Source organism: Oryctolagus cuniculus, chromosome 6 (assembly GCF_964237555.1).
Source record: "Oryctolagus cuniculus chromosome 6, mOryCun1.1, whole genome shotgun sequence".
Classification (NCBI taxonomy): Eukaryota; Metazoa; Chordata; class Mammalia; order Lagomorpha; family Leporidae; genus Oryctolagus; species Oryctolagus cuniculus.
The window spans coordinates 115,977,449-116,002,587 of record NC_091437.1 but is presented as its reverse complement, the minus strand read 5'-3'; the positions used below and the strand labels follow the sequence as shown (position 1 = coordinate 116,002,587).

At 43.4% G+C, this 25,139-nt stretch overlaps 1 protein-coding gene across 3 annotated transcripts in view; it reads left to right on the top strand.

Moving 5' to 3' along the window:
• The first annotated feature begins 1,953 nt into the window (after positions 1-1,953).
• TMEM64 (transmembrane protein 64) overlaps positions 1,954-25,139 on the top strand; it is a 48,896-nt gene continuing 25,710 nt past the window's right edge. For 2 of the 3 annotated variants that reach the window (XM_051843878.2, XM_051843876.2), the window contains exons 1-2: positions 2,036-2,987; positions 22,034-22,189. In XM_051843878.2, coding sequence (XP_051699838.1) covers positions 2,181-2,987; positions 22,034-22,189 — 963 coding nt within the window. In that variant the 5' untranslated portion in view covers positions 2,036-2,180. Of the gene's footprint in view, positions 2,988-22,033; positions 22,190-25,139 lie in introns of all 3 variants that reach the window. The other variant, XM_051843877.2, reaches the window with a different exon arrangement.

The following is a 25,139-nucleotide window of genomic DNA, read 5'->3' as shown; positions in this document are numbered from 1 at the left end:
GTGTCTACTAGAGTACCACATTTGGATGATATTCACAGACATCTCAAGTCTCATTTAACAAGATGGAGTGCTTCATTTTTCCCTACAAACTTCCCGAATTTTGTCTTGGTTGGCATCCCATTATCTATATGCTACCTCAAATAATCCTTGACTCTTTCTTCCTTTCTTCCAACACCCAGTCATCAAATCCACAGCTGGCTCCTCTGTAACTTATCCCCATGCTACCAACTCCACGACTTTTACTCAATTTAAGCCCCTCATAGATTCTTGTCCAGGAAATTCTGTGAGCCAGCCTTCTGTCTTGTTTTCCTGCCTTCCTTTCTTCTCCTATAAAATGCAATCATGTATGTATTCAGCAAATATTTAAAAGACTCCTTAATTCTTCTTAGATAAGTAGTGGGTCCATTTAAGGAAATCAAAATCTAAACAGGGTGACAGTGATGTAAACAATTACAACACAATGGGGTCAATGTGGTAACAGCTATGTAGAGAGCAGCCTGGGAAAGGAAAAGAAACACCAATTTGGGTGTGAAGGTGATGAGAAGGTGGTGCGGGGTGCTTCTAAAGAGGGAATGAAGCTTGAGCAAAATGCTCAGGGGGTCCCAGGAGCTGCTCTTCCACGTGAACCACAGGAGCTGGAAAAGATGTTGAAGGAACATGCTGGTGCCTGACACCTCGGAGGGTTTCTACCTGAATCGGCTGAGCCAGGGTGGAATGCAAGGGGAGCAGCATGAAGGAATAAGCAGGAGCCTCATGAGCAAGGACTCAAAGTATCCCAGCCAGTTATTTGACAGGCAGCTGAGGGGAAGGTCACCAAGTTGAGAAAAGCTCAAAGGAAGAGCAGTTCTATGGGAACTGGCAGTTTTAACGACCGATACCATCACATAGCTGAACACTGATGTCACCATAATGCCAACCACATTATTTTACTTGACCTTCACAACAATCTTAGGAGGTAAGGTCCTACTATTATCTTTACTCCCCAAGTTAAAAAGAAACATTGAGATTCAGGGATTCCTGAGCTGATCAGAGACACCAAACCTGTTTTGCACCACAGCCCAAGTTGCCAAGTTATGCTGATTTTTAATGCCTACAGGAATTCCACCTGGCTATGTCCACAGGCGGCAGCGTGACAAGTAAGGGACAGAGACACGGACTTGGGCGGGTCATCAGCTTATGGAGACGGGGGCAGGGGGATGAAAGCTGTGCGTTTGGGTGAAATCGCTTAGGGAACTCTAAAAAAAGAAGAAAGAAAGGAGACCTAGGGACAAAAAGAGGAACAGAAATCAGGGAAAGTGCTTGAGAAGGCGCCATCCGACAGCGGAACCTTAAGAAACGTCTTTCCTTCTATCTTTTTCATATGCCCCTAGTCCAGTGCCCTGTAAGAGACCTCCAGGCTTCCGGAGCTCTCCGTCAAGGCTTTTCTACTTAACTTCTCCACTGGGAGACTTCACCACCGGGGAGGCACCTCCGAAGCTTGGAGGTGGGCAGGGGGAAGGGCAGTCACAAATCTCTCGCGGAACAGACCAAGCCCTCTTCCTCCCTTCAAGGCACCAGGGCGGTTAAAGATGTGAGCGCCCTTCGGGTCAGAGGTGACTGCGGACCAGGCAGGAAGCACCGGTGCTGAGCTACACACAACTCACACACCGGGGGCTCCGGGTCCCGCAGAGGAGCGCGCTGACACGCAGGCACGCGAGCCCCCGTGGGGCCGGGCCGGGAGTGAGCCGAGACCCAGGCCTCCAACCCCGGCCCGAGCTCGACGCTGTACCGCACGGCAGCCCGGTCCCGGGTCAGCTCCCGCATCTCCACAGCCTGCCTCTCCGCGACCCCCAGCCTCGGTCTCCAACGCGGAAGCCCCCAACCACCTCAGTCCGGCGCGGCGGTACGTCAGGGGGCGGGGCCAGGACGCAGCCAGAGCCCGCCCCGAGCGCCCCGGCCCCGCCCCCGCCCCGCCCCCGTGGGCCGAAAAGGGGCGTGCTGGGCCCGTGCGGGGTGCGGAGTTTCCTCGGCCGACCTCCGCCCCGCCGCCGTCGACTTCTCGCCCTTCTCCGGGCCGCCCACCACCCACTGTGCAGACACAGGGAGGACAGGCCGGCCTGCAAGGCGCCATGAAGAGCCGCCGCCTAGCGGGCGCCGCGGCAGAGGGTTTGGCCGGCTGAGGGCCCGCGCCGGGCCGAGGCATGCGGAGCCCCGGCGGCAGCCTGCAGCAGGCGCTCCCCCGGCTCGCGCAGCACCCCGGCCTCCAGGGCCGGGCCGAGCTGTCGGTCCTGCGCCCGCAGCCGCGGGCGGCGGGCGGGGACGAGCCGAGCGAGCGCCTCCCCCGCGGGGGCGGGACGAGCGCGGCGGCGGCGGCAGCGGCGGCGGCGGCGGCGGCCGCGGCCTCGGGCGCCCTGCTCGGCGCCTATCTGGAGCGCCAGGGTCCGCCCGCGGCCTCGGAGTTGCCGGCGCCGGGCGGGGCCTTGGCGGGCGGCCCCGGCAGCGGCGGCGTGGTGGTCGGCGTGGCGGAGGTGAGAAACTGGCGCTGCTGCTGCCTCGGCAGCACCTGTTGGTGCCGGAGCCTCGTGCTGGTCTGCGTGCTGGCCGCCCTGTGCTTCGCTTCTCTGGCCCTGGTCCGCCGCTACCTGCAGCACCTCCTGCTCTGGGTGGAGAGCCTCGACTCGCTGCTAGGGGTCCTGCTCTTCGTCGTGGGCTTCATCGTGGTCTCGTTCCCCTGCGGCTGGGGCTACATCGTGCTCAACGTAGCCGCCGGCTACCTCTACGGCTTCGTGCTGGGCATGGGTCTGATGGTGGTGGGCGTCCTCATCGGCACCTTCATCGCCCATGTGGTCTGCAAGCGGCTGCTCACCGCCTGGGTGGCCGCCAGGATCCAGAGCAGCGAGAAGCTGAGCGCCGTTATCCGCGTCGTGGAGGGAGGAAGCGGCCTCAAAGTGGTGGCGCTGGCCAGACTGACCCCCATACCCTTTGGGCTTCAGAATGCGGTGTTTTCGGTGAGTGGTGTCCCGCCGGCCTGGGAGGGCGCTCCATCGGATGGATGCCCGCAGAGAAGTGAGACAGTGACACTGGGAATTACAGTTAGTTTCTGTCCTAAGCCCGAGAAATAACGCCGTTCGCTTAGAACAGATCGAGGGCAGGGCCGGCACAGTTGTTCCGGGAGAGGAAAAGAACTGTTGTATTCGTTTTCAGGACCGGAGTCTGATTTCAGAGGGAATGCCCAGTTCGAACATTTGCCGTCTCGCTCCTGTGGCAGCCTTGGCCGCCGCTGAGGAGGGAGGCTTCCCGTGCCTGCCTTTGTTTTGCCCCGCATAAATGCGTCCGGGGTTTTTGGCTCAAGTTTTGACTGGCCTGGGGCTATGAGGAAAACATTTTGAGTACGCAGTGCGGGGGGGTGGGGGGGGGTGGTGGCCGTGGACTCCGGCTTTTGCTTTCCTATGTTTCTGAGGTAATTTGTTGTACCACAGCGCTGCAGTTTGAAATCAGAGTAGTTAAAGCACAGGGGCACAGAGACACTTTTTCTCAGTGAGCAAATATTTTTTCTTTCCGGACTTTCTGTCCCTGTGTTCTGCGTGTTGTGCTTGGGTCTCTCATGTGCATCCCTGTGTAACTGATTTAGGATGGAAACTGCTGGTGAGGAGACCATGCTGTTGGAAGGCAGGCATCTCATCTCCACAAACTTCGTGATTTCGAAGCAGGTTACCAACTCTGTGGCTTCACTTCCTCTTTTCTAAGTGAAGGATTTATGCTGATTTACTGAGTTCCTTAAATTCAATCAGTCTAAACTGTAGATAGTTCAGATTCGCAGGAGCCCGATCCTTTCTGTCAGACTTAAAACTGTGTTTTGAAATTTCTTGTGCCTTTTCTTATCCCCCTACCATGTGTCCTGGGCTGTCTCCATATCTTGTTTATCATCATTAACAGCAGTCCTGCAGAAGGTGATTAGGCACACCTTAGGGACTGTTGAATTTTAGTTAGGGGCACAGGGCCCTTGCTCTGGAATCACACTGTTTGCTTAGAATCTGGTGACCTTGGTCAAGTTGTTTATCCTCTGTGCTTCAGGCTCTTAACTTGCAAAGTGTGGGACAGCACAGGGTTTTCCAGAAGATTCCCTAAAAAGAAGATAGGCAACAGAACCTGACTTAACACTCATGCACACTTTGGCTTTTGTCATCTTCTGTTGTCATATCACCCAAGGTCACTGAGGTGGTAAATAAATGATGGAGTCAAACTTTGACCTGTGTTCTGATGCTAGTGTTTTAACACAGGGACCTCTTCTTCATGGACCAGTAGGGCCCCAGCGCGTCCTGGGTATAGAGTTAAGGAGAGTAAAAGTAGGCTTTTTTTTTTTTTTGATAATGTCTTTTTTTTTTTTTTTTTACACGTTAACTATGTAAGAAGTTGTACTTTGCACTTGGAAATAATTTAAAGTTGAAACTCAGCCTGGCAAGGGGCAACTATTGATCTGGCGTTGTGGAATCAAGAGGAAAGCTGGAAAGGAAGGCATCTTTGCCCCCATTTTACTGAGATGGAAATGGAGGTACAACTGTTAGAAACTTGTTCATGGCCAGCGCTGTGGCTCACTTGGCTGGCGCTGCGGCTCACTTGGCTAATCCTCTGCCTGTGGCACCGGCACCCCGGGTTCTAGTCCCAGTCGGGGCGCCGGATCCTGTTCCTGTTGCTCCTCTTCTAGTCCAGCTCTCTGCTGTGGCCCGGGAGTGCAGTGGAGGATGGCCCAAGTGCTTGGGCCCTGCACCCGCATGGGAGACCAGGAGGAAGCACCTGGCTCCTGGCTTTGGATCATGCAGCGCGTGGGCCGTAGCGGCCATTTAGGGAGTGAACCAACAGAGTGAAACTCTGCCTGTCAAAAAAAAAAAAAAAGAAAAGAAATAAACTTGTTCATTCAGTCACTCACCTACAACATGGCAAAGCTGAGGTTTGAACACAGAATCATCTGATAGGGTGCTTCTCACTGTAAAATCCTTTCTTGGGGCCGGGGCTGTGGTACAGAGGGTTAAAGCTCCAGCCTGCAGCACTGGCATCCTATATGGGCGCTGCTTTGAGTCCTGGCTGCTCCTCTTCTGATCCAGCCTCCCTGCTAATGTGCTTGGGAAAGCAGTGGAAGATGGCCCAAGTGCTTGGGCCCCTGCACCCACATGCGAGAACCAGAAGAAGCTCCTGGCTCCTGGCTTTGGATTAGCTCAGCTCTGGCCACTGTGGCCATTTGAGGAGTGAAACAGCAGACGGAAGATCTCTCTTTTGTGTCTCTGCCTCTCTATGTAACTCTGTTTTTCAAGTAAATAAAATAAGTCTTTTTAAAAAAATTCTTTCCCTAAGAATTTGGAAGTCAGAGCTACAGAGAAAGAGAGGAAAAGACAGAGAAAGAGCCCTCCATCTACTGGTTCATGCCTCAGATGGCCACAGCAGCCAGGGCTGAGATGGGCAGGAGCCAAGAGCTTCATCAGGGTCTCCTATATGGGTTCAGGGGCTCAAGCACTTGGGCCATTTTCCTTTTCCCAGGCCATTAGCAGGGAGCTGGATAGGAAGTGAAGTAGTTGGGACATCAACTGGCGCCCACATGGAATGCCAGCATTGCAGGAAGCGGCTTTGGCCACTTCACCACAACACTGGCCCCTAAATTCTTACTGGTAGCCATAAGCAAGGTGAGGTGTAAAGCTCCTGGATGTGGTCAGTGGTGTCTCGTTCGTCCTGTTATTCTGAACTGTGTGCTTGCAGAAGTAGCCCTTAGAACCACAGCAGTGTACTGCGTTCACCTGGGACAGGTGAGAGAAAAGAAAGTGTGGTGTAGGCTGATGTCTCATCCTCTGTCCCTCGTCGCCTCTGGCTGCCCCCAGCGCCTCCTCTCCTGGCGTATTTCTCTAGTTTTCCACTTCCCTCCCTACCTTTGAAATTATTCCATAGTTCTTTGTTCAGTTCCAGTTGAAACTCATTTTCTCGGTGCCTACAATTAAAGTTGTCTGAGCTGACCCCAGGAAGTTGTTAGGTACAGGGGTCATGAGAGGCACGGGCTGTGGACAGACAGCCTTGATTAGTCTGTGCTTTGTAATCTTTGCCAGATTTCCTCATCTGTAAAATGGAGCTGTTGGAGTCAAATAAGCTAATGCGGTGAAAGCGTTAGGTATCATCGCCTGCCACATAGTGAGGCGTTGTTAGATGTTGTTATTCATGGTGATGGTGTTTATATTTTAGAAGCTGGGCCTGCTTGTAAAGGGTAAATGTATGCTTCCTGTCTATTCTTAACCATTGTTCTTTTCTTCTCCTGGTGTGCTAGAAGGGAATCGCAGTAAGCTGATCCTCCACTTTCAAAAATTCTCAAACTAGAAAATATGTACAGAACACTTTATAGTATTAGTTCTTAAGCCGAAGAAATAATTTCTCAAGTACATGTTTAAATTCTTCCCTATTTCAAAAATGCACCTGTTGTTTCTGAAGGAAACTAAGTAAGGCTTTTTTGTTTTTGTTTTTAAAACTGAGCTTATAGTTTTATATTTTTATAGTTTTGTTTGAGGGGGAAGAGAGAGTAACTCCTGTCTACAGATTCACTCCCCAAAGCAAAGGGCTGCAACAGCCAGGTCTGGGCTGGGCTGCAGCTGGGAGCCAGGTATGGTCCAGGTCTCCTACATGGATGGCAGGGTCCCAAGTATTTGAGCCATCACCTGCTGCCTCCCAGAGTGTGCTTTAGCAAGAACCTGAATTGGGGAACAAAGCCTGGACTTGAACCCTGGGCACTCTGATGTGAGTGCAGATTTCATAACTGCAAGGCCAAACGCCTGCCCCAAAGTTTTTTATTTGTAGTGTAATCTTGTATCTTCAAGTCTTGCTGCTCAATAAGATGAATCTCTAAATCTGTAGTTTGTGTGTGTTTCTAAGTGTAGCTCTTATCTGGATACATACCTCAGGTGACCATTACTGCTTTCTTAGCAGATTAGGAGCAGTAACAACTCCCCAATCTCAGTAGATTAAAAATCAAAGCATTATTCTGCATGACACAGGTCCAGCTCAAACTTGATTGTTTTTTTTTTCCCCCTCTGGTATCCAAGCCATCAAAGCTACCATCTTACACTCAGTTATTGTGACGTGAATTACACCCTGGCTTTTCGTTTCCACGTGTCAGTAATCTTTTTACTGGCCTGAACAAATTATAAGGCTACACTAACTTCAAAGGGCTGGGGGGTGTGCCAGGAAGGAGAGAGAACTGGGGCATTTGGTAGCAGTCTGAATGCCTCTGGCACTTGCCTGCCTCTTCCTTGTGCCTGTGTCTAACCATCAGCTAAGTCCTGTGGGTGCCACTGCCTACACACTTCCGGAGTCTCAGCCTCCCACCCGGTCTCCCTGACGCTAGGCCTAGGCTTTCCTGTCTCTATTTTGTTCATAAAGATCTTTCTGAAATGCAGGTATGATCTTGGTTGATGTTCACCTTCATGAAATCCTCCAAGGAATTTTCTTCTCCTTCAGGGTGAATTCCAAACCCTCCTCGACTTAACCTCTGTGGCCTCTCTGTGGCGGTTCCACAATTAATTTCTGTGCACTCTTTGATGTGTTCATTCCTAGAACCCTCAGCACTCTAAGAGGTAGGCATGGTATTTCGGATTTAAACACAGAAAATAAAATTCTGTCTGTGAATCTCTTTTGTATCAATTACCAGGAAAAGAAGGTATAGATCAGTAAGAAAGCAGTGTTGACACAGATATAGAAGGAACTTGAGCCCTAAAAGAGGAAACCTATCTAGAAGAAGTGGAGAATGGAAAACATGCACAAGCGCAACATCCCATTCTGTATTTAGTAAACATTAGGAAATGTCCTTGTAAGGTCCACTCTATATGACTCCCCGCCGTGGAGACCTGCAGTGTATAGTTACCTCCTGTAGTGTACCTTTGATCTAAAGATATGACATGATTACTGGTTGTTCTAGGAAACAGAATTCATACTTAGGCTTGCAACTGCTAAAGGGGTCAGGAGATACAAAAAGCCCATCTCTGTCTCTTGTCATGAGGGTCAAAGAGTATAGGGTAGTCTCCTTCTTTTAAACAAATCCACACATGAGAAATTTTGTTTTCAAATTTTGTTTTGAGTCATCCTTAAATCTTTTTTTTTTAAAGATTTATTTATTTGAAAGAGTTACACAGGGAGAGACGGAGAGGCAGAGAGAGAAGTCTTCCATCCATTGTTTCACTCCCCAGTTGGCTGCAACAGCTGGAGCTGCGCCGATCTGAACCCAGGAACCAGGAACCAGGAGCTTCCTCCAGGTCTCCCACGTGGGTGTAGGGGCCTAAGGACTTGGGCCATCTTCTACTACCTTCCCAGGACACAGCAGAGAGCTGGATTCGAAGTGGAGCAGCTGGGACTCGAACCAGCACCCATATGGGATGCCAGCACTGCAGGCGGCAGCTTTACCCGCTAAGCCACAGCACCAGCCCCATCCTAAAATCTTAAAACAAAAAGCAAAGTATGACTGACCCTCTTATTCATAAGTTGTATGCCACTTTACAATTTGCAGAGCAAATTTGCATATATTATCTCCCTTAATTACTACAGCACTATTTGAGTAGAGATTAGTGCCCAAGTGGCAGTTAGGGAGTGGATGACTATCATAAAGCTGAAGTCAGACCTGATTATAACCTAGACTGTGTCAACCTGAGGTAGTTATAGTTAATCTTTTTTGAATTTTTATTTATATGTATTTGAAAGGCAGAGAGACACAGACAAGTAGATCTTCCATTTGTTGGTTCATTTTCCAAATGCCTGCAACAACTGGGGCTGTGCCAAGCCAAAGCCAGGAGCCAGAAACTCAAGTAAGATCTCTAATGTGGGTGACAGGAACACAAGTACTTGAACCATCACCTGCTGCATCCTGGAGTGTGCATCAACAGGAAGTGGAGCTGGGACTCCAAACCCAGGCACCATGATATGAGATCCAGGCATCCCAAGCGGCATCTTAAACACTGCACCAAACACCCACCCTTAATCTTTTGAGTCATACATCCTGTTATGAAATGTGATAAATAATGCCTGCTGCATTGAAATACATAATTTGTTTGTTGTTTACTATTTCTTCTGTCCTCTGCATTCCAAAATAACACTGAAGCACAATGATTTTTTTTTAATTTAACAGAATCTTTATTGTTCTTAGTAAGTACCAGACACTGTTCTATCATGCACTCATTGCTTATTTAATGCTTATATCAACTTTAATCCTCATCTTCTAGCTGAGATAGTTGACACACAAAGCAGTGAAGTAACTTGCCCAAAGCACACAGTAAATGATTAGAGTGATTAACTTACCCCAGGTACAGTGAAGGTACAAGAAGGTCTGGATTTCTCAGACTCCACCCGGTTCCAGTTGCATAAAACTTGTCCAAAAGGGCCTTGCCTGCCAAACAGCAGTATGGCAGACTTCCCCCGAATCAGGCACTGTGCAGGGTTTGAGACAGCTGAGTTACCTGTGACCCCAGGCTGCGAAAGCAAGAGTCAGCAAGCTACAGCCTGATTTTCCGTGGCACACTTTTAGGTGACTGGGAAAAATATCAAGAGTAATATTACATGCACCTGAGAACTATATGAAAGTCGGGGCCGGTGCTGTGGCGTAGTGTATAAAGCTGCCACCTGCAGTGCAGGCATCCCATATGGGTGCTGGTTCAAGTCCCAGCTGCTCCACTTCCTATCCAGCTCTCTGCTATGGCCTGGGAAAGCAGTAGAAGATGGTCCAAGTCCTTGGGCCCCTGCAATCATGTGGGAGACCCAGAAGAAGCTCCTGGCTTCAGATGGGTACAGCTCCAGCCATTGTGGTCAATTGGGGAGTGAACTAGTGGATGGAAGACCTCTTTCTCTCTTTCTCTCTCTCTCTCTCTCCTCCACCCCCCCCCCCCGTGTAACTCTGACTTTCAAGTAAATAAATAAATCTTTAAAAAAAAAGAATTAAATGAAAGTTTAATTTTAGCATCCGTATATATTATGGAAGTACAGCATTACTTGTTTGTAGATGTGCTTTCTGTGGCCCCTCTCAAAGTGGAATGGCAAAGTTGAATAGTTGGGTTAGCTCTTTCCACCTGCAAAGCCTAGAATACTTACCACCTGTCACATTTTAGAAAACCTGTCTAATTGTGCTTAAGAATCACTGCAACAAAACAGCCACCAAGCCTGAGCCCCAGCCAAGGTAGTGGCCCTTTAGCTCTCACATAAATCTTACCTTTTTCACAAAATAATAACAGAAGCAATCTACGGATGAAGTAGAGAGTAAAAGTAGAAGACAGCAGACTTAAAAGTGCAAGGACTTACCCGTCATCTTGACTCACTATTTCCAAACTGTCAGTTACTTTGGCTATCTGTAGGAGCTTACAGTAGCCTAGAAACATCAACAGCAAAATTTGTTGTTTGTTTTTGGGAGAGGCAGGGAGCTGTGAAACTGGTACTGACTGAAATGACAACAGCTAAGGATATCACAGTGGGAAGCGGATAGAACTGCTCTTGAGTAAATTTTCTTAGTGTTGCATGTAGATACCAAAAATAAGTTACTTTTAATGATGTAGTTCACAATTGAGCTGAAACTTACAATTAAGTCAAAGTTTCTGGCAAGTGACTCTCAGACCACAAATAAAGTCTTAGCCCATGGATTCCTGAGGGACTTCCGGTTCCATCCCAGTTCCTGTGTGGCCATGAAGTAAAGTTACTTATGGTTCTGGCCTTTGGTTTTCATATTTGTTAAATGAGAATTTAGACAAGGTCTCAGGGTTTTCTTTTGAAAAGGCAATTATTCTGAGCAACAATTTCAATCAACATTACCTTTTAAAAAGAAAATATATACAATTATATATATATATATATGTAGAGAAGGAGAGAAAGTGTGTGTGTTTAGTGATGGTATGCTTTGTAAAAAATATTTTTCTTATTTTCTTGAATTCTTTTTCTGTACTATAACTACAGCCATAGATTCAGAGAAATACGATGAGTTGTAATTCTTATCATGATGATTTCTTTTTACTGTTCAAGTATACTAATTCATTGCCAGTGGTATTTCAGGCAGAAGAGAAAGGAGCTTGGAGTGTGATCCTGGGGCATGAGATAGGATGACCAAGTTGGCTAACGCTGTGGCATTTCCATACATATCCTTAGACCTCACAAACAACTGCAAAGAGCCAACGATCATTTTCTTGAAATGGTTTTCCCCTCCTTGTGCCTTCTGAGTTATCACCTCCGCTTTTACAGTTTTTATGTGCTATCAATAGGCTTATGATGAACAAATCTTTAGCCTATTATAGCAGTGTACAAGGATACCTTAAAAAGTCTGTGGAAAAATGGAATTAAAACATGACTTTATTTTGGTTCAAAAGTATTTTGAGATCCATACATAGTTTTCTTTTTTTAGAAAAAGATTTATTTATTTATTTGAAAAGCAGAGTTACAGAGAGGCAGAGATAGAGAGATGTCTTCCATCTACTGGTTCACTCTCCAAATGGCTGCAACGGCCAGAGCTGGACCAATCCGAAGCCAGGAGCCAGGCACTTCTTCTGGGTCTCCCACATGGGTGCAGGAACCCAAGGACTTGGGCCATCTTCTACTGCTTTCCCAGGCCACAGCAGAGCTGGATTGGAAGTGGAGCAGCTGGGACTTGAACCAGCACCCATATGGGATGCTGGCATTGCGGGTAGCAGCTTTACCCACTGTGCCGCAGTGCGGCGCCCATGCATAGTTTTCTAGAGTACACATTTTCTGTGAACTTTCTGTAGACCCCTTGTATATGCCGTATATCTTAATATTCCTTCCTAGGTGAAAAATAAAAGTTATTTAAAGCAGAGGTCCCATTAAAACTTACTTTACTATCTGTTTTCAAAATACGTGTTCAGTATTAAAACTTTGAGATGTATAGCAAGTACAAAGAAGAAAACATTCATGAATGTATTTATTTTTCTAATATTTTCATTTCTTGGTGCATATGTTTCTTATATAACATTATGAGTTAATGATCGTTGTGATCTTCTACTTGTAATGCAGTGAACATTTTGTCATTATAAATGCTGCAACCTGACCTTTCATGATCACCCAATTAGCTATAGTTTTCTGTATTTTTGTATCTATTTTACTGCTACTGAGAGCTAGATCCTATATATAGAAAGCATTTAATGTTTTTGTTCAGTAAGTAAAAAGAAAAAAAATGTATAGTTTCTTAAACTATGTAAAGAGGAGCTTTTCAGCTTGTGTTCTGGAGATCATACAAGTGTGAGATTAAATGTCCATTTTTCCCCTCCTTGGGAGATGATTCAATTATGTGAGAGAGAGGGAGGGCGGGAGAGAAGGAAGGAGCAAAAGGGGAGAGAGAACCAGATTCTGAGAAGTTCTGCCTGTCTCTCACATAAATGAAATGAATGTGTAAAAAATGGTTTAGGATCACTGAACTGATGAAGGTGTTTCTATACTTGAAGGTGGCTTTTGAGCCCTAGATTATAAACTATTTCTGTCACTAGAAGCCTCTTTGCCTTGATGCCGCCCCCTCCGTGTGTTGGAGTGGGGTCTCAGAGTGCTTGCCTTGCAAGTCTTGTGCCAGTATCCCAGCATTGCTGCCTAACAAGAATGTCTTGACATTAGGTTTCCCTGGATGCTAGTGGAAATGTCATTAGTATTCCTTCAACAAATACCTTGTAGTCGCCTACTGTGTGCCCACTGCCATTCTAGAGGCTGAAGCTGTGGCAATGGGTAAAGCAAAGCCTGTCCCTCAGAGTGCCCGCAGTCCGGTGGAGAAATAGCATTGTAGGTATATCATGGTGTCAGTCTTGCTCATAATTTCCACGCATAACATTTTTGTGTGTGGATCTGGGAGGGATTCAGTGAAGAGCAAGACAAATCAGTCTCTTCCCTCACAGAAGTCATAGTTTGGGCACGCAGGGAGGAGCAAATAGCTATGAAGCCTTCGGTTGTCCTCCAGTGTGAAGCGGACACTGTGAGAGCACCGGAAAGCAGTTCTCATGGGGGAGTTTTTCTGCCGGGGTTGATGGCTGAGCCAAGTAGTGACAGACAGTTACCTGAGTAAAAGTAGTGGGAGCAAAGTTGTGAGTGGCCTTGCCAGAAGGAGCAGTGTACAGAGGCCCAGAAGGAAAAGAAGGAAAAGAAAGCCAGCAGTGTTCTGGGAACCAAGGGACATCTGATGTGGCTGGAACATAGTGTGATGTGAAGCAGGAGATGGCCAGAGACCAGGTGTCCTGAAGCACTTTGTCCACCGCAGAACGTGACCCTTGTTGTGCTGGCTGTAGGTGAGAGTTGAAGCAGGATTAGGTTTGTGTTTTCAAAAGCCCTCTGTAGGATTTAGCAAGGTGGTGAGTGGGGGTAGTCTGGCTGTCAAGGCTGGAGAGGATGAGACTGAACAAGAAGAGGATGCAGGATAGAGAAGAGTCCTTAGACATTGACAGGGTGCATTGGACAAGGCAGAGTAGATAATTGGGTATGGGCAGTGAGGGAGAAGCTGTGCAACTGACCTTGAGGTCTCCAGTTCAAGCAGCTGAGGATGGGAACACAGAGAGAGACAAAGATGGGAATTTAATGTTTTTCCTTAAACCAGTTTTAAAATTTTTGTCTTTCTGAGAGTGAAAGCTAGTTATCTTTCCTGATCTCTCTCTCCCTTTTGTCAGTTTCTCTGAAATATTAGTTTGGGGATAGCTACAATAAAATCCATAATTTATCAACAAATAATAATTATATGAAAAGCTCAGTCTCTTGCCATTTTGATATCTTTGGACTGCCCTTTCTTCAGAAAACATTATAAGGATTCATGATTGTTTCCTGTTGTATGTCATTATTATACAAACTTCTTTAAAAGATTTATTTATTTACTTGAAAGGCAGAATGATGAAGAGAGGGAGAGAAGGAGGGAGAGGGAGAGATATCTTCCATCTACTGGCTCACTCCTCAAATGCCTGTTACAGCAGACCCTGAACCAAGCTGAAACCAGGAACCAGAACTCCATCTGAGTCACTCATGTGGGTAACAGGAACCCACTGACTTGGGCTGTCATCTGCTGCCTTCGGGGCACATTGGCAGGAAGCTGGATCAGAAGCAGAGATGAGACTCGGTCCCTGGCATGTGCTGCTATGGGATGCTGGCGTCCCAAGCCGCGGCTTAATCCGCTGCACCACAGGACCCACCCAGTTATTAAATATATTTGAATTAGAATTAGTATAATACCTTGATAGTAACTATGTCAGTAAACAGCATTCCAGATAAACCAAGAAACACACCTGTGCAGAAAGGTATAAGAATAATTTGCTGAAACGAATGATAGTTTAATAGAGCCATGGAAAAATTACGGCACTTTGAGTACAGATTGCCTTTATTTATTTATTTATTTTTTGACAGGGAGAGTGGACAGTGAGAGAGAGAGAGACAGAGAGAAAGGTCTTCCTTTTGCCGTTGGTTCACCCTCCAATGGCCGCCGCGGCTGGTGCGCTGTGGCCGGCGCACCGCGCTGATCCGATGGCAGGAGCCAGGTGCTTCTCCTGGTCTCCCATGGGGTGCAGGGCCCAACTCCACTGCACTCCCTGGCCACAGCAGAGAGCTGGCCTGGAAGAGGGGCAACCGGGACAGAATCTGGTGCCCCGACCAGGACTAGAACCCCGTGTGCTGGCGCCGCAAGGCGGAGGATTAGCCTAGTGAGCCATGGCGCCAGCCAGATTGCCTTTAAATTCTTCATTACGTCTGTGTGAATATTTTCTGTGTAAAACATTAAATGAAAAACAGTAAGCTGTTGTGTGAGCATCTGCCAGCTTAGAAAGTGGAGGAGCCAGGGCAGGGTTTCCCTGGAGCTGTGCCTATGCTGTGGCTGAGCGGATAGCAGGCCCCAGTTTCACCAAGCACACGGGTAATGGATGACTCTAAGGGTGGAGGTGGTCTCCAAAAATGATGTGTCCAGAGGTGAACCTGTTCTTCCTCTTCACAGTGAAGGCTTTGCTTGTCTTTTTTTCCCTAGGTGGGTGCTTTGTTCTCAAGATCTGTTTGGCATAATGTTTTACACTAACCTCTGCTGAGCCCAGATAAGTGAATGGAGCCTCCGAGTAAATCACAGTACTCTGGGAATAAGAGTGTATATAATTTTGTAATGCTTCTTGGGTTTAACAGCGTGAGAGGATGGCAGTCGAGTGGGCATGTGCTCCCCTAAACTCCTGATGTACTGTATTCCTTTTTATCTCTGGTTGCAGAGACAAAGCAGGATAACACTCAATGTCCTAGGTTGAAGTTTCTTGATTCTTTGGATTTGGAAGACAGTTTCTGAGCCAAGATCCTGGAGTACTATAGGCAGGAATTCCAGGGGGACAACTCTAAGCTCATTTTACGTTCTTTCTGGAATATAGAAAAAGGTGGCAGATTTTTTTTTTTTTTTAATTAGGTAGGTGAGGGCTTATTGGGGGGAGAAGATTGAATGAGTCTCTGTGGAAAGAAGTATTGTAAATTAAATATGTTTTTTGCCTGTCTTTGCCCATCTTTGCCTTTGTGTCTTTGCCCATAGTTAGCACTTCCTATCCAATTTAAATGCCTCTTTTTTCACAGAGTTGCTCTTTGGCCTCACTCCTGCAAAGACTGGAGCTAGGGGAAGGTTCTGGGTAGGAATTCACAGGAAATGCATGTGTTAAAATAATTTGGATTCTTTTTTAATCTTTAATAAAGTTATTAATATTTTAAAACGGAGTATATGTACACATATATGTTACAGTATTGCTCCATTGGTTAAATCACTGAACATTCCAGCAATAGTATTTACAGTAGTTAGCTGAAATTGGTTTTTGTAGTTTCTTTAGATATGCAACTTTCAGAAAGGATATATGTGTGTATAATAACAATTACTTTTCCCCCCAGGATGAGGTTTGGTCATGAAGCATTTGATAAAATTTTGATTTATGCAATGGTCAATGATCTTTTTAAGATTAATTTATTTGAAAGAATTAACAGAGAGACATAATTCTAGCCACTGGTTTACTCCCTAGACGGCCTCAACAACCAGGGCTGAGCCAGGAGCCAGGAGCTTCATCCGATCTCCCATGTGGGTGGCAGGGCCCCAGGCGCTCGGAACATCTAGTGCTGTTTTCCCAGGCCATTAGCAGGGAGCTGGATAGGAAGTAGAGCAGCCGGTACATGAGCTGGTACCCATATGGGATGCTAGGGTCACAAGTGGCAGCTTTGTCTGCATTGTGGGCCCCAGTGATCTTGTTAAAGAGTTGAGTGTCAGAGTAGTTTGAAGCTTATAAAATCTCTCTATAAAATTCCCATTTGGATATTAGTGATATTATCCATGAATATCTACTATGTGTTACAAGTAGAGAAACTTATTACATTTAAAGGCTGTGGACTGAGGCTCTGCATACCAATATTTTGAAACTTAAATGCGTGTTTATTTTTAAATTAGTTTATTTATTTGAAAGGCAGAGAGACAGGGCTCCCATCCACAAGTTCATTCCCCAAAAATCTGCAACAGCTGGGGCTGTGCCAAACAAAACTAGGAGTTGGTAGCTCAAACCAGCTCTCCCACATGAGTGTTAGGGGCCCAACTACATAAGCTATCACCTACAGCTTCCAAGGGTATGCAATAGCAGAAAGCTGGAATCAAGGAGAGGAGCTGGAATTCAATCCCAGAAACTCTTAGTAAGGGACATGAGTGCCCCAACTGTTGTCTTAACCACTAGGCCAGATGCTTGCCCCTAAATGTCTTTTAAAGGTAACTTCCATAGTGTATAATGTTTTGTTATTAACTACAAGTATTTACTCAAACATTTGACATGTTTATTCTGAAGAGAGCTGTCTGCTTCTGTGAGTGCTGTAAACTGACACATGAACTTCCCTTGAGCTTAGCTCCATTCACGTCATTCCTCAACTAGACTCATCAGTGCTTTTCCTCTGTTCCTTTATCATCCAAGGTCCCTCACTAGTATCACCCCAGCTGCTTTTCCTGTCTTTGTTGTCCAGGATTCCCTTGTATGTGCCTGTAAACAAAGCAGAATGCACTGCCAACCTTATGCATACCTCTTGTACCTTGCCTGCCACATCATTCTCGTTCATTCTCTTCCTAGAACACCTGCCTTCCTCCTCGCACCCGTCTTTGCTGGTCTTTGCCCATAGTTAGCACTTCCTGTCCAATCTAAACACCTCTTTTTTCACAGAGTTGCTCTTTGGCCTCACTCCTGCAACTGACTTTAATCCCTCTGTACTCTAATGCTCTGCAAACATCTTCCCTGGCAAAGCTCCCTCTTCGTGTTTCCAGGACAGGTAGTTGGTGTGTACTCGTCAATACGTAAATCCTTAAAGGATGGCCCTCGTTTCTCCCTCTTTCAGGCACCTGTTGGAGCATCTTGCATGGACAGTTGCCAAGTCAGTGGTTGATAGGGTAAATTTTTTTTTTTTTTTGATTTTGATGGAATGAAATTTTTTTTTAACTTTTATTTAATGAATATAAATTTCCAAAGTACGGCTTATGGATTACAATGGCTTCCCCCCCATAACGTCCCTCCCACCCGCAACCCTCCCCTTTCCCACTCCCTCTCCCCTTCCATTCACATGAGGATTCATTTTTGATTCTCTTTATATACAGAAGATCAGTTTAGCATACATTAAGTAAAGATTTCAACAGTTTGCTCCCACACAGAAACATAAAATGAAAAATAATAGATGATTTTTTAAATGATGATGAAATCAGATCAGACCTATTGTCATGTTTAATCCCAGTGAAGTCAAGTTGGGAATTGATAATTTCTTCTTCTTCTTCTTTTTTTTTTTTTTAACAGAAGATCAGTTTAGTATACATTAAGTAAAGATTTCAATAGTTTGCACCCCCATAGAAACACAAAGTGAAATGTACTGTTTGAGTACGTACTCGTTATAGCATTAAGTCTCAATGTACAGCATATTAAGGACAGAGATCCTACATGAGGAGTAAGTGCACAGTGACTCCTGTTTTTGACTTTACAAATTGACACTCCTGTTTGCGGCATCAGTAATCTCCCTATGCTCCAGTGATGAGTTTCCAAGGCTAGGGAAGCCTTTTGAGTTCTCCGACTCTTATCTTGTTTAGACAAGGTCATAGTCAAAGTGGAGGTTCTCTCCTCCCTTCAGAGAAAGGTACCTCCTTCTTTGAAGACCTGTTCTTTCCACTGGGATCTCACTCACAGAGATCTTTCATTTAGGTTGTGGTTTTTTTTTTTTTTTTTTTTTTTTTTTTTTTTTGCCAGAGTGTCTTGGCTTTCCATGCCTGAAATACTCTCATGGGCTTTTCAGCCAGATCCGAATGCCTTTAGGGCTGATTCTGAGGCCAGAGTGCTGTTTAGGACATCTGTCATTCTATGAGTCTGCTGAGTATCTCGCTTCCCATGTTGGATCACTCTCCCCTTTATTTATTCTATCGGTTAGTATTAGCAGGTACTAGACTTGTTTATGTGCTCCCTTTGACTCTTAGTCCTTTCATTATGATCAATTGTGAACTGAAATTGATCACTTGGACTAGTGAGATGGAATTGGTACTTGCCACCTTGATGGGATTAAATTGGAGTCCCCTGGTATGTTTCTAACTCTACCATTTGGGGCAAGTCAGCTTGAGCATGTCCCAAATTATACATCTCTTCCCTCTCTTATTCCCACTCTTATGTTTAACAGGGATCACATTTCAGTTAAATTTCAACACTTAAGAATAACTGTGTATTAATTACAGAATTAAGCCAGTCATATTAAGTAGAACAGACAAAAAAAAAACTACTAAGAGGGATAATGTATTAAGTTGTTCATTAACAGTCAGGGCTATGCTGATCAAGTCACTGTTTCTCATAGTGTCGATTTCACTTCAACAGGTTTCCTTTTTGGTGTTTTAACAACCAGTCACTGCAGTATTTCCAGACTGACAGTGGCACATCCCCAGTTCATTATCTGTGAAAAGAGTTGTATGTGGCTTTATTGAAATTATAGTTTATACAATGCTTAGATTAGGTTCTAGTAATAGTACCTATAGTAGTATCTATAGCTGATTACAACACTCTAACTCTATTTTGAAGATTAATAACTGGTTTAATGAGGTGGCCATTAGCTTTCTTACATATCAGTAATACAGAGATGAACACATGAAGAAGTTATTTTGAAAATTAATAGCTGTGATAACAGTAATAACATGAAATGATCAGAAATAATAACAAATGTGTGGTAAGTGTGAACAAAACTACCAAACTTTAGTAAGAGTATAAAATGATTTTGACTGATTTTGAGTAATTATAGAAACACTTCTAGATAAGAGTACTAAATATTGTGGAGACTTCAGAACTATCCAGATTAATTCATAAATTTAACTTAGACCTAATATAGAATTTGCTGGTTTTTTTTTTTTTTTTTGACTGATGAAGTGATCTATAGGGATATAGGAAGAGGGAAGAATGAGACTCTGTCATCACCTTTAATCTGAATAAATTCCAGAAGGAATAAGTGGTAAATATTAAAAAAAAGTCATCACAAATATTAGGTAAAAACTGACTAGGGGATCTGAAAAGAATCAAAAGCCAAAGGCAGTAGGAAAATATTAATAATATTAGATCATGGGGACTGGCGCTGTGGCTCACTTGGTTAATCCTCCGCCTGTGGCGCTGACATCCCATGTGGGCGCTGGGTTCTAGTCCCAGTTGCTTCTCTTCCAGTCCAGCTCTCTGCTGTGGCCCGGGAGGGCAGTGGAGGATGCTCCAAGTGATTGGGCCCTGCACCTGCATGGGAGACCAGAAGGAAGCACCTGGCTCCTGGCTTCGGATCAGCACAGCGCGCTGGCTGTAGCAGCCGTTTGGGAGGTGAACCAATGGAAGGAAGACCTTTCTCTCTCTCTCTCTCTCTCTCTCACTGTCTAACTCTGTCTGTCAAAATAAATAAATAAATAAATAAAGATGAAAGATGCTTTAGGGAGAATGCATGCCACAGTTGATCTAAGGTTTTCCTTGCTCTATAAGGAGCTCTTTAGTTAAGAGTGTGGCATTTGGCATAGCAGTTAATATACCACTTGGGATGCCCAAGTCTCATATTGGAGAACATGGGTTTGAGTCCTAACTCTTCTCTGATTCCAGCTTCCTGCTAATGCACACTCAGAGTTGAAGCAAGTGATGGCTCAAGTATTTGGGTCCCTGCCACCCACATGGGAGACTCAGACTGAGTTCCTGCCTCTTGGCTTTGGTCTGGCCAATCCTTGACTGTTGTAGGCATTTGGGGAGTAAACCAACAAATTGGAAATATCTTTCTCTCTCAAAAATAAATTTAAAAATTTTTTAAATGAGAAAAACCTTCCAGTGAGAAAGGACAAATGTGAAAAAATAAGAGCATAAAAGAAATGAAAATAGAAAAATATATGTAGAAAACCAGTGTCAATATAAATTAAAATAGTGCAAATTAATAATGAAACTGCATTTTATCCTATCAAACTAAAAAAGTTTGAAGTTTAATACTTAAAATTGCTGATAGTATGATAAAATGGACACACTCGTGTATTTGTAACTGCAGATGTGTAAATCAGTGTTCAGATTTTAGGAAAATAAACAGTTTTTACTGTCTAGTAATCCCACTCCTAAAAACCCATCCTGAAATAACAGATGCATACAGTTAGTCATTTGTGAGTACTACTGGTTAACATGACTTCAAAACCTAGTAGCTTAAAACAAACATTCTTTGTCTCGGTTTCTGTGGGTTAGGAATCCCTGTGCAGTTTTAACAGGGTGCGTGTGACTCAGGCTTTCTCACAATGATTCAGTCATCTTAAAGCTTTCATTAGCAAGAATCTGCTCCCAGCCTCACTCCTGTGGCTGTTGGCAGGCCTCAATTTTTTGCTGACTGCTGGCAGAAGACATTAGCTCCTTTCTACCTGGGGCCTTGCCATGGAGATACTTACAGCGCAGCAGCTGGCCTGCTTGAGGAGGAGATGGAGATCCTGTTCTTCTTGTAGCCTATGCTTGGAAGTGACATCTAGTCACTTCTGCTGCCGTCTGTTTGCTAAGAAGTAAGCAGTGGGTCCCGTCTACATCCGCCCTCTAGGGAAGGGATTACACAAGGAAGGGAATACCAGGAGATCACATTGCTGGGATTTTTTTAGGTGCTGCCTATCTCTTAAGCTAATGTGCAGAGGTTTTTGTCATAAGTATGGGTTTTATAAAAGCAAGAAGAAAACAATCACATCCATATACACAAAGACATAATGATAATTTGCACTTTTTTTGAGTGTCAGACATATGCTAGGCAATTCTACATATTTTATGCATATTTCTGGGCCTAGTAATAACTATGTAAGGAGGTAGTTATTTTCGTGTTTTAGATGAAAATCTGTTACTCAGAGACAGAGTAGTTCATTGCGTTCTTAGCAGTGCAGTACCGTTCCAGGGGTTATCTGTCTTCAAGGCCTAATGACCACACAGTCTTTTAAGATTGCTTATGGGGCAAATATTTGGCCTAGTAGTTAAAATGCCCACGTTCTGTATCTGAGTACCTGGGTTCGAGTCCAGATTCTGCTTCTGACTCTTGTTTCTTGCTCAAGCAAACCCTGGAATTCAGCAGTATTGGCTCAAGTAATTGAGTCCCTGCTGCTCACATAGAAGAACTCGATGATATTGCCAGCTCCTAGTGTCAGCCATAGCCATTGTGGGAATTTGGGGAATGAGCCAACCAGATGGGAGCATTCTCTCTCTGCTTCTCAAATTCAAAACAAAATAAAAAGAATATTTTATGAAGAATGTTTAGTGAGGTAGACATGGAAACTTTTTACAAGTCATCTATGAGTGGATTTTAATTACATATAAGCAAAGGCACTCATGATTGTTATCTCTCAAAGGTAGAAAAATACTATAAAAATTGTTATTTCATTCCAAATCCACATTTTTATATATATGTGATATATATATATAAACTTTTGTGATTGTTTTAAAAAGAATGGTTAGTAAAGTATTTGAGCTCTCTCCACTCCCTAGGAAAACCACTAGCAAGGCTTACTCTTTGTGTTGCATTGATATTTGACTTGGTAATGAATCATTCCTTTTAATGTGATTTCTAGATTACTGATCTCTCGTTACCCAACTACCTGATGGCATCTTCAGTTGGACTGCTTCCCACCCAGCTTCTGAATTCGTACCTGGGTACCACCCTGCGAACAATGGAAGATGTCATTGCAGAACAGAGTGTTAGTGGGTATTTTGTTTTTTGTTTACAGGTGAGTTTAAGGCCAAGCGATATCTATTTTAATCTTTTTTTTTCTAATTGCATTGCTTGATTTATATCTAATGTATTTCCTTGAAAATAATTCAAGAGATTTTTCCTTTTTAGGTCTTTTCTGGGTTTCAGTACTTCAAATCTTGAAAACATTGAAATGTTTTAACTGTATACTCGTATGTGAAAATGTATAGGACTGAATTGATACTTAACTGGAAGTTTTCAAAGAAAGGGGAATAGTAAAAATGGGATTTTTTTAAAACTGTGATTTTCAGAGTCATCACAAATCAGATGTATATTTTGATTTTGTGTTGGGTATTGTGCACTGTTTTCTGTATGTGTACTATATTCTTGAAAATAATAATAGTGAGATTTGATAGAATTGGATTTTTATCTTAATATTCTATTTTCAAATTATTGAAACTTTTCTATTTATACTTTAAAGTATTAGTTGCCCTGGAAATGTAAATTTCTTTCTAGTACAATTTGATGCAGAACAAAGGCATGATTCTATTAAAAATTCTAAAGTTTTTCATTAAAAACCCAGATAAGATTTATGTAATAGATTATTGTTACTATGCAAATTGTAATATAATTTGGAGTACATGTAATTCCCTATAAAGAGATTGATAAAAGGATTATACTGCCGTGTAGGCAAATTTATTCAGGGCCTTTAAATTGCATACAGAAAGATTTAACATTTTCATTTGTTTATGATGCCTTTCAGTCCTAAGATTTGCCAAAATAAAAAATCATCATAATTTTTGATTAATCAGTAAGATGATGATGATAGCTAACCTATAGTCCAAGCTTTAAATGCTGCATTTTAAAGCTCATTTAATTTGACAAAAGCTTTTGGGACTTAGAGTTTTATTATCTTGAGCTAGTTGTGTCCATCTCTTTCCAGCTTTGTGTTCAGTGACATAATACTGGTTAGCTTGAAATTGGCCTCGTTGGGAGTATTTACTACATAAGAAAAGGCAAATGCTACAAGCTAGTCTTCTCAGCTTGGGTCCCCAAGAGCTGGTTTACCAAGATAGCGTTGGAGCCATTGGGTAATAAGTTGTCTAAAGTTATAGCTATAAGGGGTGGAACAGGATTTGAACCAAGGTGTCTGATTCTGGAGACCGGGCTCATAAATGATAGAATATTGTCATCTGAGCAGGTAATATTAATGAGATAGTCCCACAGACTTAACTTATAGATCTTTTAAGCGTGTTCATTGTAATTTATAGTCATTGATTGTGTGGTATCATACTGCAGATTTGATAGTGGTGGCATTATTCTCAAGTTTCTGACTTGAAATTGTGTTAAGAATACTATGATAAAATAAATCCAGAGTTAATTTTCTTTGTGCTTATGAGGTACAAGTTCAGGCAATAAAGTAAGTCCAGGAATATTTACTTTGGAGGATTACTTTAATAGAAGCTTATCAAAAAAAGGGCTTGCTTTGAGAAACATGCTAGAGTATTTCTGATACTTAATTTTTGTTTTAACTAATATTGTTCTAGAGCTATATTTGATTTAGCTAAGCTGAATCTAGGTTTATAATTTTTGTTATACTTGGTTAATTTGTATTAATACAGCATGCTATAAATTATGTAATATTAAACTTTCTATGTGTTATAAATGTCACATAGCATATGTAATAATTTAATGTCTACAATCATGCCAAGATAAAAGATTCTGATGCATTCTCAATTTTTTGCTAATATAAACTTAAGCATATTTTCTGTGTATAGTTTTTAGCTTCCTAAAAATGAGTAATTTGTTTGGAGCATCTTTTTTGTCCTTCGACCTTGTCTTTCCCTATTTGGAACATTGTATTTCTGAGCATCAGAGTAAATTACTCAGCTATCACCATTGTAACTCCTGGTGCTTCTTAAGCTACAGGATTGACTTTTATCCAGTGATTTCTTACCCTTTTGCTTGAGCTAGTAAATTTCAGTTTAGGATACAAGACAAGACTGGAAAGGCACATATTTCTTAGCACAAACACTTATGGGGAAAAAAGCAAAAGTCCAGACATATTTATGCTCCAGTTTGGTTTATTGATATTAGTTATAGCTTAATTTGTTTCAGGAAGGATTTAATGCAGCATGCAAAATATATACTTAAGAGTAAAAGGAGGGGAGAAAGAAGTCATTTTAAAGGGGAAAATTAGCATAGGGAAAGGTCAAGCTTAGGTTAAAGTTAGTAAAGTGAATGTTTTCTTGAGGTTCCTTCTGCATTCTTCAAATGAACCACAGATTTGCTTCTGAGCATGAAGCTCAGACTATGAAAGTCATCAACCTGAAAGAGTTCACAGTGTTGGTAAAATTAGAGCAATACAAACTATTTCTTGTACTGAAATCCCATGTAGATTCCATGGTCTGTTTGGTTACTCTTTTCCATGCTGCATTTTTCTGTGTACCCACCACCCAGAACTGCAATTCTGGCTAAGTTCAAGTTTGATCCTGTCTGCACCTGTTCTTTGGGGAAGTCATACCACAAAACAGATGGTAACAATTAATGGCCAGAAACCATTCCTTTTTCTGTTTGTTTTTACTTCCTAAATCCATGTTCCTGAACATTGTGAGATTGTAGCCCATTCTCTAGTCTCTCTGAAAACTTTTTATTTCTTAGCAAATCCAATTATTGTGGTGGCAGTGGTACACATCTGTAGCTTGCTTTTTTTTTTTTTTTCCTTTTTTGATAGCTACACATGCAGAACTATTTTGGATGTCTTGGAGCACCTGGAATTCAGCATGTCTTGAACCAGAACTTTGCATCTCATGCAAACACATGCTCATTAACATACCCAGATAATTCTCTTAACATTTGCTTCATTTTTTTTAATATCGCATTGCCATCTATTGATCAGTATCAAATTTAAAGAATTTTTAGAAAATGCATCTTATTTCTTTATTTTATTTTATTTTCTCACAATCCATTTCAGCTTTTATTTTTTT